The 18848-nt window shown below is 48.4% G+C and overlaps 1 protein-coding gene across 10 annotated transcripts in view; it reads right to left on the bottom strand.

Annotated features, from left to right (window-relative positions):
- Positions 1 to 12319: 12319 nt before the first annotated feature.
- The window catches only part of HENMT1 (HEN methyltransferase 1), a 660905-nt gene continuing 654376 nt past the window's right edge, over positions 12320 to 18848 (bottom strand). For all 10 annotated transcript variants that reach the window (XM_085602234.1, XM_085602229.1, XM_085602237.1 and 7 more), the window contains one exon: positions 12320 to 13826. In XM_085602234.1, coding sequence (XP_085458360.1) covers positions 13389 to 13826 — 438 coding nt within the window. In that variant the 3' untranslated portion in view covers positions 12320 to 13388. The remainder of the gene's footprint in view (positions 13827 to 18848) is intronic.

Raw genomic sequence — 18848 nt, 5'->3', positions numbered from 1 at the left:
GAATTAACGTAGTCCAGTCTGGACACTACCAGGGCCTGGACCACTGCTTTCCTATAGGGGACTAAGAGCTGGGGGAGAAAGTTCCGCAGCATTCTCCGAAACAGACGCCAGCCACCGTTTGGACTTTGGCCTTCATAGAAAGGGCCTCAACCAATTTGACCCCTACATTTTTCACAATGGTGACCGAGGACGAAGGGGGGGGTCATGTCCTGTGGCCACCAGGTATGCCAAGCTTCAAACGGACGTGGACCAAAGAAAATAATCTCTGACTTCTCAGAGTTACACTTTAGTTGATTGTGTCTCAGCCAGGCGAAGACTTCAGAGAGGCAAGTGTTAATTAAGTTGCCGTTGAATTCGACACCCTTCTCGCACATAAACAGCAGCTGAGTGTCATCAGCATATGACACTATTTTGGCTCCATATTTCTCGGGGAGAGGGGGGCCATATACATATTAAACAAAGTTGGGATCAGTATTGAGCCTTGTGGGACCCCGACATTCATAGGTGGAATCAAAACGGCGAAAGGAGGAGACCAGATGGTTTGTGAGCGGTAGACAAGAAAAGACGCAAACCATTTCAATACCGTGCCACCAATACCGCTCTCCATAAGTCTTTGCAGTAGTCTATTGTGGGGCACGGTATCGAAGGCTGCAGAGAGATCCAGTAATACCAGGACCGCATTACCTCCTCTATCCAGCGTAGCTTTAATTGTCTCCGCAACTTCTAGCAGGGCTGTTTTAGTGCTGGTTAGCTCTGAAACCCGATTGGCTGGAGTGCAACAAGTGATTGGTCTCCACATAATTCGTTGCGACTTCATTGACATATTTCTCTAAAACCTCGGAGAAAAAAGGCAGAAGTAATATGAGTCCTTCCCGCAAGGCGGTGTTCACTACAGGGTTAATCACTTCTGCTATTGAAGACAATACTTTAACTGGACATGGGTCAGATGGCGAGCCAGATTTCAAAGCTTTCATAAGCACTAGAGATTGCTCCAAGATGATCCCAGGAAACTCCATAAAGGAGGCATCAGTGCAGGGACACACATTAAAGGGAGGTCCACCAGCAGCCTCCAGGTCTGTCGACTGAGCTGCAAAGGAGTCCTGAATATTTGTAATATTTTCGTCAAAAAAGCAAGCCAAGCGGCTGGTCCAGTCGCTTGTAGGAGCGAATGGTAAGCTAATTGTCATAAGGGAGGAGAAACTTTTTACAATATTGAAAAGTGCTTTTCATTTGTTGCCCGCCAGATCAATTTTTGTTGCGAGAAAAAAAAATTCCCTCGCATACTTTCCTATAATGTTCTTTCAGCGCTAGTTTATAAATAGATTTGTCAGTGAATCTATAATTTCTCTGCCACTCTCTTTCCAGATGTTTACACGACCTTGTACTTTCCCTTAGGGCTTCCGTGAACCACGGGGCAGAAGCTCGGGTGGATTTAGCAGCCCTCAAGGAGGGGGAGGGGGAGGGGCAAGTTCCAAGGCCTGTAGTTGTAGTCAGCCCTCTAGGGACTGCACGTCCTGTTCTAGGTTTCCACTTAAGGGAATCTGGAGGCAACTCATGGCGCTCTGTATTGTCTCTGGTGTAATCAAATGAAAGGGCCTGAAATTATAGCTGACACCGGTGTTGCCCAATGATTGGGGCCATGCAGGCTCTCTATGGACCGACCAGGTGATGGTCTGACCAAGTTAGAGCGAGGGGGGCCTCAATTTGAATCTGGTTAGATGAAAAGACCTGATCCAATGTGTGTCCTTTGTCATGGGTGGGAAAACAGACATACAGAGTCAGGTTAAGAATATCAAGGGATTCGCGTAACCTCAAGGTGCCAGGATCCAATGGCTTGTCCATGTGGATATTAAAATCACAGAGGACCAGACAATGGCTGTATTTGGCCACTATACGGGATATGATGTGTGTCAAGAATTCCTGTCATACGAGGGGAGAAAAACGGTAACCAGCGAAAACGGACTACATCTCCCAGGATGCTTAGCGGTTGAGAGGTTATGTAAACAGGAGAGCTGTTACATAACTCAAGGGAAACACGCCCTTATGTAAACAGGAGAGCTGTTACATAACTCAAGGGAAACACGCCCTTATGTAAACAGGAGAGCTGTTACATAACTCAAGGGAAACACGCCCTTATGTAAACAGGAGAGCTGTTACATAACTCAAGGGAAACACGCCCTTATGTAAACAGGAGAGCTGTTACATAACTCAAGGAAAACACGCCCTATAAAGGGAGGAACCGGGAGGTACAAGGCTGTCGGATATTGTGTTTACACCGACGTACCTGCTTAGTGAAGAGCAGTGTTCCGGAGTGGTGCTCCAGTAAGGCAAGAACGGAGGTAGGTCGAGTCGTTACTCCCTGGGCCGTGTCTTGCCCCATCGTCACCTGTGAAGGACCCGGAAGCTCTACCGGTCAACCATTGAGCTTCGCTTTTTGACTCGGCTGAGTCCAAGCGCAGTGGCGCTTTTGCTGGTTGGAGTCGTAACTCCCAGCCCGACCAGAGACACAGGGACTGCCAGCTGTAACGCACACCAGGAGGTGTTTGCCGCGTTACAGACTCGGAAGTCCACAGGATCGATCGAGCGGCTGCTCTCGGTTCAGTCTTCTTGCTTGTGATTGGGGTATCGGTGACGCATCACCAGGAGGTGACTCCGCGTCCCGGTGCAGTCTGAGGAAGAGGTTGAGCGGCTGCTCCCTTCAGGTAGAGACCCCGGCTGGGTGTTTCCCTGACTCCTCGATTCTCCCCAACACTCTTCGTGCCCCTCACAGCCTACCGATTGGCATTGTCGGCCATTTCATTTCTGCCCTCTGTTGGCATACGCCGGGATCGGCGTATATGCAGAGGACGGTTAGGACCATCCGTGCTGTGGGCTGGTAACGTACTTAGCCTGGAGGATTCCAGTGACTATAACTTTTGTTTGTTCTTTGTATTTTATTTGCCTTCATTAAAAGAACTAACCCTTCACAAGTGGTTGCGTCCTCATTGTCGTGTCTGTTAAACGATCCTGAGACGTTCAGGGCGTTACAAAATATCCGACCTTAATAACACTAACTGTCTCCCGGTCGATAACAGACATGGCAACACTTGATGATGTGCTGGCTGCTTTAGCGGCCATGCAAGTTGAAGTGGCTGCCTCTCGGCAAGAAACAGCCGATGTAAAAGCCAGACTGGATGCTATCCAATTGGACCCGCTCACGCCCAGCACCTCCCTCACGAACCAGACCCCTGCGGTAGTAGTGGAAATGCCGGTAGCCATCCCCTTGGCAACACCAGAGAGGTACAGTGGGGATCCTAACACAGTGCAGGTATTCCTCACACAAGTGGCGCTACATTTATCGTGCAAACCAAAGGCGTTCCCCACGAGTCAGGCTCGTGTGGCTTTCCTTATATCCTATTTGGCTGGAAACGCGGCACAATGGGCCGTACCTCTGGTGAGCAGGGACGACCCCCTCTTATGTGATTGGGGTGCTTTTCGCGAGGAATTCCTGAAGGTATTCGACAGAAGGGCTGACTCGTACACGGCGGACCGTGAAATGCTTGAGTTGAGACAGGGATCCAACGACCTGGTGCAGTATCTCAACGCGTTCCGAAGGCTGGTTGCGGAAACCAAGTGGCCTGTTGCTAAACAGACAGCGCTCTTCCATCGAGGGCTGTGCGATGAGCTCAAGGACGCCGTTGCTCATATTGACCCTCAACCCAAGACATGTGAGGGCCTTATCAACCTGGTATTACGGCTGGAACATAGGCTAAGTGAAAGAAAGGGGGATCATGGGAGAAAAGGAAAATCCCTTCCATCCTATGTGACAGTGGGAAGTCCTGAAACTTCCACCGCATCCAAGGGAGAACCCATGGACATCAGCGCAATACGAGCGAGCCTCACAGCCACGGAGAAAGAGTCACGCCGTAAACTAGGATTGTGCCTATATTGTGGCAAAAAAGGCCACTACGTACGTGAATGCCCTGCCAAACCGAAGACGTCACGTTATCGGGCCAACCGGTCGGTAACAGCCGTGGTGGACATACCGGCGGAAAACTAGAGGACTCCAAGACCAGAGAAGGGGCATCTCGGAGTCACTCATCCATCCCTTCACTTTCCAACTCGGTCACTAAGGGACAACGACACCTGTTTATCACGGTGCACGTGGGAGTGCATGACCAGTGGATACCCGTTGTGGCCATGGTGGATTCAGGGGCCACTGGCATGTTTATGGACCACAACGAGGCATGCAGGCTAGGGCTAGTGCTTCTTCCCAAAGCAGTACCCGAAGACGTCTATGCGGTAGACGGAAGGCGATTGGTGACGGGGCCCATCGGACAGCACACGGGGATCCTTCCGATGAGATATGGGAGGAACCATTTGGAACAAATCGATTTTAACATCATCCGAGCGCCCCAATATGGCGTCATATTGGGATTGCCGTGGCTACAGAAACACAACCCCTTTGTGGATTGGCCAACACATCGCATCGAAATGACGTCACCGTATTGCATCCTGCATTGTGGAATAAGAACGGAATCCCTTGACGCAGATGAGAGCGGGAGTCAGACGGTGGCTACAGCGGCAGAAAAAGATGTGGCTCTCCCCCAGGCTTATCACAGTTTTGAGGATGTATTTGATGAGGTGAAGGCGGAAGTGCTACCACCACATAGACAGTTTGACTGCCAGATCGACCTGGTGCCAGGGGCCAGCGTTCCCAGCGGCAGGCTGTATGCCCTGACGGAGCCTGAAAACGTGCATCTCCGGGGGTACCTGGATAAACTCCTCAAGCTAGGATTCATCCGCCCGTCCAAGTCTCCGGCCGCCTCGCCACTCTTCTTCATCCCGAAGGCTAATGGGGAGCTGAGAGCCTGTGTGGACTTTAGGGCATTGAATGCGATAACCATAAAAAATCGGTACCCCTTGCCTCTCATCAGTGTACTTCTGGAACAGGTCAAGAAAGCTCGTATCTACACCAAGTTGGATTTGAAAGGGGCATACCATCTGGTGCGCATGAGGGACGGAGACGAGTGGAAGACCGCCTTTAAGACCAGGTTCGGCCTTTTTGAGTACCTCGTCATGCCGTTCGGTCTGTGCAACGCCCCGGCAGCCTTTCAGTACTTTTTGAATGAGGTATTCAGAGAGGAGTTGGATATCTACGTGGTCGTATATATCGACGACATCCTCATCTATTCGTCCAGTGTGGAGGAGCACGTACACCACGTCAAAGCTGTGCTCCAAAAGCTGAGGGAAAACATGCTGTTTTGTAAACTCAGCAAGTGTGACTTCCACGTCACATCCGTGGAATTCCTCGGAGTGATGCTGAGTCCAGAGGGACAGGAGATGGCAGAACGAAAGATCAAGGCGGTGAAAGAATGGCCGGTGCCCCAAAGCGTGAAGGACGTCCAAAGTTTCATTGGCTTCGCCAACTTTTACAGGCGGTTTATAGATGGATTTTCAGAAGTGGTGGCCCCAATCACACAGCTACTGAGGAAGTCCAAGGAGTTTGTCTGGTCCCCTGAAGCGAACAAAGCCTTTGAGGCCCTGAAAAGCGCCTTTGGTAAGGCGCCGGTGTTGGCTCACCCCGATCCGGATCTCCCCTACGTGGTGGAAGCGGATGCGTCGGATGTGGCGCTGGGGGCTATCTTGTCCCAACGCAACCACGACACAGGGGTGCTTCATCCCGTTGCGTACATGTCCCGCAAACTCAACGACGCCGAACGCAACTACCATATTGCGGAGAAGGAGCTTCTCGCAATCAAGGACGCCTTCACCGAATGGAGGCATTGGTTGATGGGGGCAAGACATGTGGTATCGGTGTACACGGACCATCGGAACCTACAGTTCATGACGGCCACTAGACACCTTTCTCCCAGGCAGCTGCGGTGGATGATCTTCTTTGCGGGGTTCAACTTCCGCATCACATATCGGCCGGGGACGGAAAACCGGAAGGCGGACGCCCTGTCCCGTCAATCTGCAGTTAAGGAACCATTGCCTGCAACCGAGCGTTCCATCATTTCCCCGAGGATGGTATTGGGGGTTATCCAACCGGATACTTTCCTGAGGGGAATAAAGAGAGGGATCAGGTCATTCGCATGGCGGAGGTGGCTCCTCAGTCACAGAGAATGGCAGCTGAAGGACGGGATACCCCTGAAGGGCAGGTGCCTATTGATACCCACGCCTAGGCTAAGGAAACAAGCATTCATCTGGTGCCATGACTCTCCATGCGCAGGTCATTTGGGCTTTGAAAAAACGGTGGCTAGCATGGGACGGCATTTCTGGTGGCCAACCATGAGAGTGGATGTCAGGAGGTGGGGACAGGAGTGTCCTACGTGTGCTACCATGAAGGCCGACCATGGCCGAACCCAAGGGCTCTTACATCCACTTCCGACCCCGGATAGACCATGGGATAGCATATCACTGGACTTCGTGGTGGGCCTACCGGTAGACCAGGGGATGACGGCAATACTGGTGGTGGTGGATTACTTGACGAAAATGGGGCACTTCATCCCCTGCAAGAGAGTCCCTACGGCCGGGGAATTGGCGTCACTACTCCTAAAGAATGTGGTACGACTGCATGGATTACCTGGGGTGATCGTGTCGGACCGGGGGTCGCAGTTTACTGCGCAATTCTGGAAGACTTGGTGCACTGCGCTGCATGTTAAGACCGCCCTGTCCACCAGCTACCACCCTCAAACGGACGGCCAAACCGAGCGCCTGAACCAAACGCTCAAACAGTATCTGCGATGTTTTGTGGACCAGGGCAGGGAAGAATGGGTCGACTTGCTATGGGTTGCAGAGATAGCCTATAACAACGCCACTCACAGCTCCACACAGTCATCTCCGTTCTATAGCAACTATGGCCAACATCCCAGGTTCTTGCCATTTCTACATCCGTTCAGAGAGGACAGGATTCCCGCCACAGCGGACAGGGTGGCACACATAAAAGACACGTTGATGCGCTCACGGGCTGTCCTAATAGAGGCCAAGAGAAGATACAAGGCTGCGGCAGATAGGAAGAGAAGGCCCGGGCCACTGTACCGCACTGGAGACTACGTCTGGATATCCACAAGAAACATGAGGTTTCGAAAGAACAGTGTGTTCCATCCCAAGTACATGGGCCCCTATCGAATTACCAAGTGTATGGGTCCCGTGAACGTGAAGGTGTGCTTGCCCCAGTCATTGCGGATACACCCTGTATTTCATGTATCATTGCTCAAACCAGCACCCTCCAAGCCGTCTGGGACACCTAGGCCGGTATGCGTGGAGTCGGAGGTGGAGTATGAAGTGTCGGGCATACGGGCGTCCAAATGGCGCAGGGGGAAGCTGTGGTACCTGGTTGCGTGGAAAGGCTATGGCCCGGAGGAGCATTCATGGGAACCGGCTGAAGGGGTTCATGCTCCGCGCTTGGTCTCCTTGTTCCATCGGCGTTTTCCTGCCAGCGCTGGACCCGTGGGGAGCCGCTGAGAGGGAGGATGTACTGTCAAGAATTCCTGTCATACGAGGGGAGAAAAACGGTAACCAGCGAAAACGGACTACATCTCCCAGGATGCTTAGCGGTTGAGAGGTTATGTAAACAGGAGAGCTGTTACATAACTCAAGGGAAACACGCCCTTATGTAAACAGGAGAGCTGTTACATAACTCAAGGGAAACACGCCCTTATGTAAACAGGAGAGCTGTTACATAACTCAAGGGAAACACGCCCTTATGTAAACAGGAGAGCTGTTATATAACTCAAGGGAAACACGCCCTTATGTAAACAGGAGAGCTGTTACATAACTCAAGGAAAACACGCCCTATAAAGGGAGGAACCGGGAGGTACAAGGCTGTCGGATATTGTGTTTACACCGACGTACCTGCTTAGTGAAGAGCAGTGTTCCGGAGTGGTGCTCCAGTAAGGCAAGAACGGAGGTAGGTCGAGTCGTTACTCCCTGGGCCGTGTCTTGCCCCATCGTCACCTGTGAAGGACCCGGAAGCTCTACCGGTCAACCATTGAGCTTCGCTTTTTGACTCGGCTGAGTCCAAGCGCAGTGGCGCTTTTGCTGGTTGGAGTCGTAACTCCCAGCCCGACCAGAGACACAGGGACTGCCAGCTGTAACGCACACCAGGAGGTGTTTGCCGCGTTACAGACTCGGAAGTCCACAGGATCGATCGAGCGGCTGCTCTCGGTTCAGTCTTCTTGCTTGTGATTGGGGTATCGGTGACGCATCACCAGGAGGTGACTCCGCGTCCCGGTGCAGTCTGAGGAAGAGGTTGAGCGGCTGCTCCCTTCAGGTAGAGACCCCGGCTGGGTGTTTCCCTGACTCCTCGATTCTCCCCAACACTCTTCGTGCCCCTCACAGCCTACCGATTGGCATTGTCGGCCATTTCATTTCTGCCCTCTGTTGGCATACGCCGGGATCGGCGTATATGCAGAGGACGGTTAGGACCATCCGTGCTGTGGGCTGGTAACGTACTTAGCCTGGAGGATTCCAGTGACTATAACTTTTGTTTGTTCTTTGTATTTTATTTGCCTTCATTAAAAGAACTAACCCTTCACAAGTGGTTGCGTCCTCATTGTCGTGTCTGTTAAACGATCCTGAGACGTTCAGGGCGTTACAATGTGGCTGATGGAATCCAGAAAATTCCCCGCCGGTCCGAATGGTAAAAACAGTTGATGGACAGAATGCAGAACAATGTCATACATTCAACCGGTTCTAGGATGTTTGTTTCCGGTCCAGGGAGGACCTGGCTTGGCAGTTCGGGCTGGACTGTTCCAATGAGGCACAGGGTCAAGACTGATTTGCATATGGCCAGGTCTAAATTGGGCTGGCATGGGGAGCAAAAGAATGATGGATTTAACCCAGATCTCTTGACTGGGGGTAATTGTTTTGATTTGTTCTGCATTCCGTCCATCAATTGGGTCTCTTTTCCTGTCCGAATGGTATACATTACAACCGCAAGTAGCTGAAGGTTTCCATACACCAGGGCAATTACTCAGTCCGTCACACTCTCTCTCTGCCTGGTCCATTCGAAGAGGGGGAACAAAGTTGATCTTGAGGCCAGTTATTTTCCTAAAGAGTTTGAATAGCTCGAGCCGCTCCGTAACACCTGCTGATGGTCTTAGGGCATCATTGTCATAAAGGGATCTCGTGTGCCAGTCTACCCCCACGGCTATTCTCCAGTCCGGGCCCCATGCCCTTAGTAGGTAGGCTAGGGGCTCCATTGCCAAGGCAGAAATCATGGGTGATACCCAGCAAGCCTGATGGGTGCCACGGCCAATTGGAAATGTATGCAATATCTGGTGACCCGTTCTCACCCTAGCCTGCTGAGTCGTGTATAGTAATTTGACCCAGCCCCAGGCCTTCCAGCACAAGCAACAGGTAGGACCAACTCAAGGTTTCAAACGCAATCTCGATGTCCAATTACACCGCTATCGGAAGGTCAACAGCCCCTTTAAGGGTGCCCATAATGTGGCACAGTCTGTGGGTGTAGAAGGTTGCTCGCTGTGGAATGAAACCATTCTGGTCAGAATGCACCAGAGTTGGCAACACAGGTAGCAGTCTATCCGCAAGAATCTTACTCAAAACCATATAATCAATGTTCAACATTGATAGTGAGTGGTACAAACTCACTTCGAGGTGATCCCTATCAGACCTAGGTAACACGACAATAAGGGCCTCACAGAGAGCCGTCAGAGTGCCCTCTCGGTGCGCCTCGAATAGACCTCAAGCAAGTTGGGAGCTAGAGTTGCACTATATGTGACGCAATATTCCACTGGGTACCCACGTTATTACAAAACATATGCCAGACAGCCACCCTTCTAATTGTAGGGACTCCTTCAGCTCTTGCCTCTGTAGTGGATTAAACTGTGGTATTGCGGCTGACCGCACATATGCCCGAACTTGGTCTCCGTCCGGCCCTGTGGGGAGGGCAGGGGAGGGGGGACTGCAGCATACAGTAGCTCATAGTAGTCTGCAAAGACCAGGTTGATTTCAGCTTGCGTATTGATAGTGAGACCACTAGCATCGCAAATCGCTCCTATCACAGTTTTGGACTTCAACAGCGACGCTTGGATACACTCCGGTTTGTCACCCTCAGCGTGCCGCCTAGAGAGATGCGATTAGTAGTCAATGTTACTAAGCCGGTGTGTCTCGTCCCTGTATTATTTCCATAAAGTCTTACGGGCCTGGGCTCCCAGTTCTTTCACTGCCTTTCTCTCAGCTACCTGCATCTGCTCTGCAAGCATCTGCAGGCTGCAAAGTAGTACCGTTCTGACCCCAACACGTGGTTTCAACCACAACTAGGCTTCCTCCGGTGTGTTGAAAAAGTGGGAGACATCGGAGTCCACCACTCGGGGCATCGCCAGAAAGAGTAGAGCAGCGGACACCCTCATAGTCCGAAGCTGCGCCTTGACCGCCCCAAAGGTGTTGCATTTTCTCTATGCCTCAGTCGTGTAATATGGATAGCCACAATGGCGATCCCATTGTATTTCCAAGGCCCCCTGGCCCGGAACACTTGCAATAGTAGGTCCTGGTCTCTAAAGCTCAGCAACCGTGCAATCACTGGGTACAGAGGAGTCCACGGGTTTGGGGGAGTTTAATAGCCGACCCGGGATCCTGTGTGCCCTTTCAATGGAAAATAACTTTTGGGATCGGAACGGCCCACACTGAAGAAGTCAGCCAGTCTTCTAGTACCAACTCCATGCTGGGACCCTTCGATTTTTCGTGGAAGTCTAGGAAGTGGACATTGTTGTATCAAGATCTTCTTTCCACATGCTCAGCTCTTGCCGTCCGCTCCCGTACCTCGGTCTGCAAAGTCTTTAGCTGATCAAGCATGGTCACCATGGTGGGGCACAACTAAATCAGGGACGATTCTGCGTCATCTAGTCTGTCTACCAGCTTTGCATGGTCGGCTCTCAGTAACCCTGTTTCCATTTGAATTGCTCCCAGCTGGGCTTCTATGGCCGTTTTCGAGTCATGAATGGCTTGGTGGATTTTATTGAATATTCCTGTATGTTTTTCCAACATGGCATCCAGTTTACGGATCGAGTCCGCCACTGTGGGGAGGAGGCAGTCAGCATGTCCATAATAGTTTTTGATGGTGGAGATGGTTTGGGGGCATTGGGCTTAACCATGGTGAATATCCAAGCCGACCGCCCAGCGTTGGCGAGGGGGAGAGAGAGCCTGCTTTACACTAAACCCAGTTGACACTGATTGTGACCCAGGAAGATGCGATCATTGGGTGTCCCTCAGGAGGGGCAAGGGCAACTTGGATTCACGCTCGTCGTATTGCACTGTCCATGCTGTGAAGCCAAACTCTTGACCACCAGCGGCCCCCAATGGTTCTCCTCTCGGTCTGTCTCTCCGTATACATTGCACGTGTGCTATTGCAGGTGACCTCCCACGCCGTAGTCTCCTCCGAAAAGCACCATCTCCAAAGAGCCCCAGGACAGCCAGCAAAGCCCTCTCACACACCCGTTGCGTTACTGTAAGTCCACCAGCCAGGCATCGTATCCCCCCCCCCTCCCTTCTCATTTGTCCTCCTAGCCTGATTCCCAGCCCCAGGGAGAACTGTACTTCTGGCATAGTCAAAGAATTTCCCGGCATCACTCAGTGCCCCATCCACAGCGAGTCTGCTTCTGTGTCAAGTATCAGGTAGGAGAGACAGACTATCTGATCTCCACGGCTGCCCACCGACACAAAGAGAGCCCCCTCTAGGGCCTTCTGCTCCTCATAACCACTCAGCCGCACCAGCTATCATTAGCACCCATCAGGGAGGCGGGCCCTGCATGCAATTGTCCCCAGGAGCCTCCAGGCCTCACGTCTTTGCACATGACCAGGCAGCTCACACAAGCTGCGGTCCATCTCTCAGCTGGATGCAGGGGCTCGCTCATTACCACCAAGGGCCGCAGCGCGAGGGGACCCTGGCTCTTCCATGCGGTTACTATGGGTGAATGCTGTTTGTCTATATATAAGCTGATATCAGTGTGTGTTTATCTATTTATAAGTAGGTAAAAACTGCATACCTCAATAAGAAAGAAAAAGTTAATTAGCATACTTTAATGGGAAGGCAGTAATCAGTCATCTGAATTCAACAAAACTCTGGTCAGGGTTGGCATAACAGTTCAAGGTCATGACAGATGAAATATTGACATTTTATGCCTCTTTGAATACATGTGGCAATAAAAGCAAAACCCTGCTTCCAACCATTGCAATGCCATCCACGCATGAAAAGTGGAAATCATCCACACTTTGGGAAATCCGCTGCTGGCAATTAATGGAGCAATTGCAATGCTGTACACATACCTGAAAATATCAATTCGAATTCAAACAAAAAATGCTGTTTTAAGAGCTCGCATCTGAGGTTTCCATTTTTTAATTACCATTGATAAAGCAACATCACACAAGGGAGAAAGCTAGAAAATACACTCCCGTGACATGCTGAAAGAAAAATAAAAAAGTAATTCCCTAAAAGTAAGCTATGGAAGGATACAAATAATCTAGTCAAAAGTCATGAAAATATCTTCCAGGAGAGGGACAAATACAAGATGGAGAAGGAAAGCCATTGAATAAGAAGCATTTGCAATTAAATAAGTCTCGCATTACTGAAAGTTTGAGCTACTGCCGTTGCATTATTATTTGCAATGTCAATAGCTCAAACTTTCAGTAAAGCGAGACCTATTGCATTGCAAATGCTTGTTTAATCGTGATCATCCCTCCGGATTCCATGACGTTCTTCAGCAGCCCAGCGGCCTGTAGAAAAGGGCCTAAACGTTCCCCCTCCAGATAACGGCGTGGATGCTGCATTTGCAAGTGACGGGAGTGTGCAAGTGAGGTGTCAAGACATGGCCAGAGTCGGCCAACCAAAAGAATCAACTGGTGATGTCCGCTGAGAGGGAACAAAGAAGCAAAAGGAGGGACAGATGTATAATATTAACCAACCAGAGAAAAGGTATATTAAAAAGCAGCCCAACTAACCAAACAAAAGTGGTGGGCGTGACCAAAGTCCCTAATAGCTCATATACTGAATACAGCATGAAATGCGCAGGAGCCCTGCTAAGAAAATTTCCATATCCATTCTGGGGAAATACTAATGGTGAGCAATTGAAGTATCATCAGAAACTATATCCTTAACATGTTTATGTGTACCCATACACAACAGCACTGCTCATTTGGCTTATAAACCATTTACTAGCACTAGGCACAAATACGTTGGATGTAAATAATATAAACTTGAAATAGTAATCATGACATCATACTATAAATTGAGTATTTTATGAGAAGTCACTGATGTAACACACCTGGTTAGCATGATTTCTTGCAGGACTAAAAATAAAACTTCATTTTACAAATTTTGTCCACTTGAAATAAAAATAGAACCGATTATTTCCTGCAACGTTATTGCTTCAAAAGAGTAACTAATCAGCTTACAAAAAATAATTCTCGTTTTCAAGATCAATCTTGAGTTTCACAGCAGATCCATCATGGTTGAGTGTAACTTTGCCAGTTATCATCTTTAGTAGAATATCATATGTGCCACAAAGGTTTTTCACTTTGGGAATAGAAAACAGATAGGCCAGAGGAACATAAACATTATTTTTTCGCATATATGGCTCAAGTCCTCTTTTCTGGATGCTGCTTTCTGCCTCTGTAGGAATATCATTTTTAGACCATTCATTTCCAAGTCCATGTGTCAAATATGTGTGATCAGAATCAAACTGTAGGTCATGAACTTCTTTAGCCTCAAGCTGCAAATTGTTCCAAAGAAGTCTCTTAATTCTATGCACTTGGTACATAGTTTCATTAATGACTGCAATCTGAAGATATTTCTCATCATGGAGGCTTGGGTACACTATTTTGAAAACCTTTTAAAGATAAAATAAATATTTTACTGACTGGTAAATGCAACATGTAACAGAGGCTTTTAAATACAAATAGCGATTCATCACTTACACGAATAACAAGGTAACTTCACTATGACACTGTGAAAATAAATTTAATACAATATAGTCAACACTGTAGCTAAAAGTAAAAGGTCTGGAAATCGGATGTTAGAGAATAGTGAGCCATAGACCTTAAGATATGTTTGCGACTTCAGAATGAAGATATTGTTGTCTCCTAAAGCTTTCTGTTTTAAAATGTAGAGAAGTGTTCGACAATGTATTTGGTGTGGTGCTATAACCATAAGTAATATATGTTTTTTGAAGACAAGGGTGCACCGCAAGGATAATAGCTTGTGGGTGTCCACACAAGTTACTTGAGTCAGTGTGTTAGAGAAGTCTAAAATAAAATTACAGAGGCTGAGAAAACAGAGCATACTAGTGCCATACAAATCTCAATTCCAGAGACAAATAAGAGTTTGCTCCTGATTGGGGATTACGAGTCGAGCATACAGACCGGAAAAATGTGTGCAGGGAAAACTGCGACACTGGAGACATTGCAACGTGGAACACTGTAAATACAAAGCATTACCTCGTTATGCCCCTTCTAAACTGCAACGTTCAGAATCCTGAATTAAGAATGCATTCTAAAATGTGCTTTTCTTATATTTTATTAACATTAGAGCAGTGACTCCCAAACGTTTTAGAACCACAACCCAATTTATAGAACGAGAAACAGTTGCAACCCATCTAGCTTTAACAGACAGGAGGCAGAGGCGATTTTTTTATGTAATACTAGACATATCTTCAAATCACTGTGAATTATCCAAAAAAAATACTCTTTATAATTTTTCGTGTTCTTCTCTAACAGCAATTGTTTGTGAATGTCACAACTTTGACCACACTCATCAATATGTATTTATTGGACTGTGGCCAAGATATTGATCTGCATATAAAGGTGGCAGATGGAGAGCCGCACTGGAGTCTAGAGCTGGAACACTTTTCAGAGTGGGGTGCTGGCATGTGGCATCTAGTCACTAAAATCACAAGCAAGGCTTCTATAAAACCTAGTGTTAAGAGCAGTGATTTTAGCAAATGTGAAAAAACTTTTCTGCAGCAGAGTATGGGGTAAGGCTTCATATCCATTTTGTGTCAAAACAAGGCACAGTGGTGATTTTATATATATATATATACATATACATATATATATATAGGTTTTTTTGCAGTTTTAAATAGCATGAACCCAGTACAAGGACACTGAAGCGCTTCGCATGAGCACCAGATTACATTACACAAGGTCAGATACATTTTATTTTAAGCACAGAAGATTACATGATTTGATTCAGAATAAAAGGAAGCTGAGCCAAAGCCAGGACTCGAACCTGGATCCCCAGATCCAAAGTTAGCAGTTCTGGCCTTTAGGCCTCATCCATGTTTCTCAATTTGTGTGTGAAAGTTATACACAAGACACAATTGGGATGATTGTGTATGATCACTAATAGTGAGCACATCCTAAGTTGAAATAGCTTTGTGAAGTAAAAAACAGAGCAGGAAGAAATACTGGAAGGTTCACTCGGAGACTTGATTGGGAATACCTGCAAGGGTTTGTTTTCAAAACTGGACTATAGAACATAGTTCAGCAACTATGCCCCAGAACATAGTTCAGCAACTATGCCCCAGAAGTGCTGGAATAATTTTTAGAGTGGGGTACTGACATCAATGTTACATCACTGAAGTCATAGGGATTGTGAAAAATCCTAGCTTCACACAAAGAACAAGTGTATTCAGCAGGAGCGAGGTGAGAGCGTAGTATGCAGCTGGTGCATTTTGGAGCACACTGTTGCAAATATATTACAAAAGCATCGTGTGGCATCGCACTGTGATTTAGACAGGCCATTTTCCATTGAAATGGCCACTAAATGTGTAAAGACATACAGTTTTACTGATAAAACTATTTAGCACACAAATTATAATTGGGTTTCAGTGAATATTTATCATTCGCACTTCTCCAAGTAAAGTGTTTTGATTTGTTTTGATCCTATCAAAATCTTTGTTTCTATCACACCTCAGAAGTTAAAACAAAATGTGGTTCACTTCTGCTTTCCTAACAGCTGAAATATCTGTACTGTTTACTTACGGGTATTTAAATGTTGCTGTGTGTTACAAAAAAAATGACACCCTACAGCCTTTCGTTTCACACTCCATGTACCCTATGAACATTGTCACTAAGTTCACTTTAAAAACTTCTCTTTCTTTGCAGTCAGAGAAAGACAAAAAACATCAATCTCCACGTTAATGAATGGGCAGCAATTTGTCAAAACGCAGCCTGACATTTGAACTTTGTCTTTGAAGCAAAGCAAATGTGACAAGTCAATTGTAAAATGTAAAGTCATCTTTAGTCATTGTTCCTTCACCTTCTGAAGAGCAGGACCTTCGCGGTACACAAGCAAATCGGCTTGGCTTGCGACCTTCAGTTTGGGAAGTGGCCCTAGAGAGGAGGCTTACCGTTCCGAGGGCTGGATGCCGGAGAGCAAGATGAAGTCGGCTTGAGCGCTCGCGCCGCTCGGCTGCTCACGCCAGACGCGGGAGCGATCGGCTAGCTGCCCTGCGCCCTGCAAATCCGATGCCGGCGCTGAGAACACAGAGAACGCTGAGGCTGCCACGGGGAAGACACGAATTTCGGCTCTCATTACGTGGATGTGGCTCCGACTCCGAGGCGAAAATTAAGGCTACTCTTCACTTCTTTATTCATCCAACGGATCCCCTGCCTCCACCTGGTCGGTGCTGTACCGCGGCCTTGATCTGGACATTGCTGTTTACCGCTCCTTCAGCCACATCGAACAGCAATCCTTGCAGCCCCGACATGAGCGCGCGGGGGGCCAGGAAAGGAGGCAAAACCAAGACAGCTGCCATTCTAGAGCCCAAAGAGCCTAGGGATGCTGCATCAGCTGATGGGACTGTCAAACCCAGGCAAGAGGTTAGTGGAAACAAAAAACTGCTGGGTAAGGCAGGGGGGGGTGGGCCGCTTACAAAACTTTTTAAGGGAGTCAAAGCTCAATCATCAGGCGTTATTCCCAAAGTTCTTGCGCTCCCAACTGAGAGTGCTCCCACGGCCCCACTAACCACGCTGGTCGCACCAGCTTTTGTACCCGGTCCGCCGCAAGAGGACTGCTTTGCGATCAACCAGGAGACTGCACCAACAGAAATCGGATCCAGGGAAAAACCTAGCATCGACGCTGGCCTTAGCTCCAACGGCACATCGCTGAGGTGTCTAGATTCTGCTATAACCTCAGACACTTTTCCCTGTGCACCTCATATTAAAGGGGCAACTACGCATCAACCTATGGAACAAACTTTATTAATTCTGCCCTTTTCAGCGCAGGAACTCGGCAATGGCTCCAATGGCTCCAATGTTGCGATCCCTGGCTCTCCTTTCACCGCGCCAGAAACGCAGTCACTCGGTACTGCTAATTGTATTCAACGCCTAGAGGTTCCTCTTGGCGCACAAGCTCCCTGGACCCCTGAAGCAGGGCCTGAGCATTTCTATTCTGTCTCAGATAGCACACCCAGCTCCTCGGGCGAGGGTGGGTCCAACACAAGTGAAAGAGACAGTGAGGCCTCAAATCAGGACACTGGCACAGTTCCGCGACCAAAGAAACCAAGAAGCAAGAACAAGCGGCGCAGCCAGTTGAAATGGGACTACTCAGACTCTCATATGTCTTATCTTCTGGACGAGGACGATCCCAATACAACACAGCGGGGGTCTACAAAAAATCTGCCTTCTGACCTGGTTGAGCCATCCCTCACTTCTATCCTAGCTTCCATAAAAGAGTTTCAGGAGGAGGTTCGGGCCGACAATCGTGCAGCCAAAAGCGCCGCCAAGAAACTTCAAGGAGGCTTAAGAAAACTGAATAAAACCTGCACCGATATTAGCGACCGCGTCTCCATGATAGAAGCACGTACCGAGCACTTAGAAACCGAATCCGTGGCAGCCAAGCAACAGAGCGAATCCAACACCGCCTGTCTGGTAGACCTAATGTCTAAGATGGAGGACCAGGAAAACCGCCAACGCAGGAACAATCTTCGCTTGCTCGGTATTCCGGAGGGGAAGGAAGGAGACGATCCCAGACGCTTCATCGTGAAACTCCTGCAGGACTCTTTCCCTGACCAACAGGGCTGGGATTGGGATCACGAGGTGCAGGGGGCGCACCACTTCCCCTTCAACCAGAGACGACAACATGATCGGGGCAATACCACCGGAGGACAGCCAAGGGCATTCCTGGTTTATTTTGGCAACTTTCTTCTGAAACAGTTAATTTATGATCAGGCTCGCCCTAACTCTAAGAAAGGGTCCAATGGAATAACATTCTTTGCCAAACCTGACTTTTGCCATCAGACAGTAGAGCGGAGATGGCGTTTGAGACAACTGATCTCTCCGTTCCAGCAGCTGGGGGCCGAAGTTTACTTAATGAACCCTGCTAGACTCAAAGTAATCTTTAACGGAGGCGCTAAGGTCTTCCTATCCGAAATAAAGGCTGGCGAACACTTAAATGAGCTGAAATCCAGAAAGAACCCTGGTTGAAAAGCCCACTCTTTCTTTTTTCTTTCTCTGCCTCAATAATCATCTCTCTGTTCTTATTCACGACCTATACTCTTTTTCAACTTGCAAACCTCTAAGGGCCATGACATGATAATGGTCGGATTATGGCTTTTTTGAACTTTAAAACGGATATAGTAGACAACCCTTTGTTTTTCTCGATTGTCTTTTCCGTTTTTTCTCTAAATAAGGGGCAACTAGCCGATTGAAAGCTTAACTTAGTTCTTTTTTAGGCGTGGTAGACGGCTGGGGCTCTTGACTGACTATCATCACTCAGGTTATCCCTGATTTCTCTGAAGATGGGGGGGGAGGGCTGGGGGGTCGGGACGGGCACTAGAAATGGCACAAAAGAATTAAAGGTACTCTTAGGCATGCACATATCTCCGTACTTACTTGTTAAGACATTGAGC

This window comes from Triturus cristatus, chromosome 4_2 (genome assembly GCF_964204655.1).
Source record: "Triturus cristatus chromosome 4_2, aTriCri1.1, whole genome shotgun sequence".
NCBI classification, from domain to species: Eukaryota; Metazoa; Chordata; class Amphibia; order Caudata; family Salamandridae; genus Triturus; species Triturus cristatus.
Note: the sequence above shows the minus strand (reverse complement) of the source record. Positions and strands in the feature narration are given on the sequence as shown.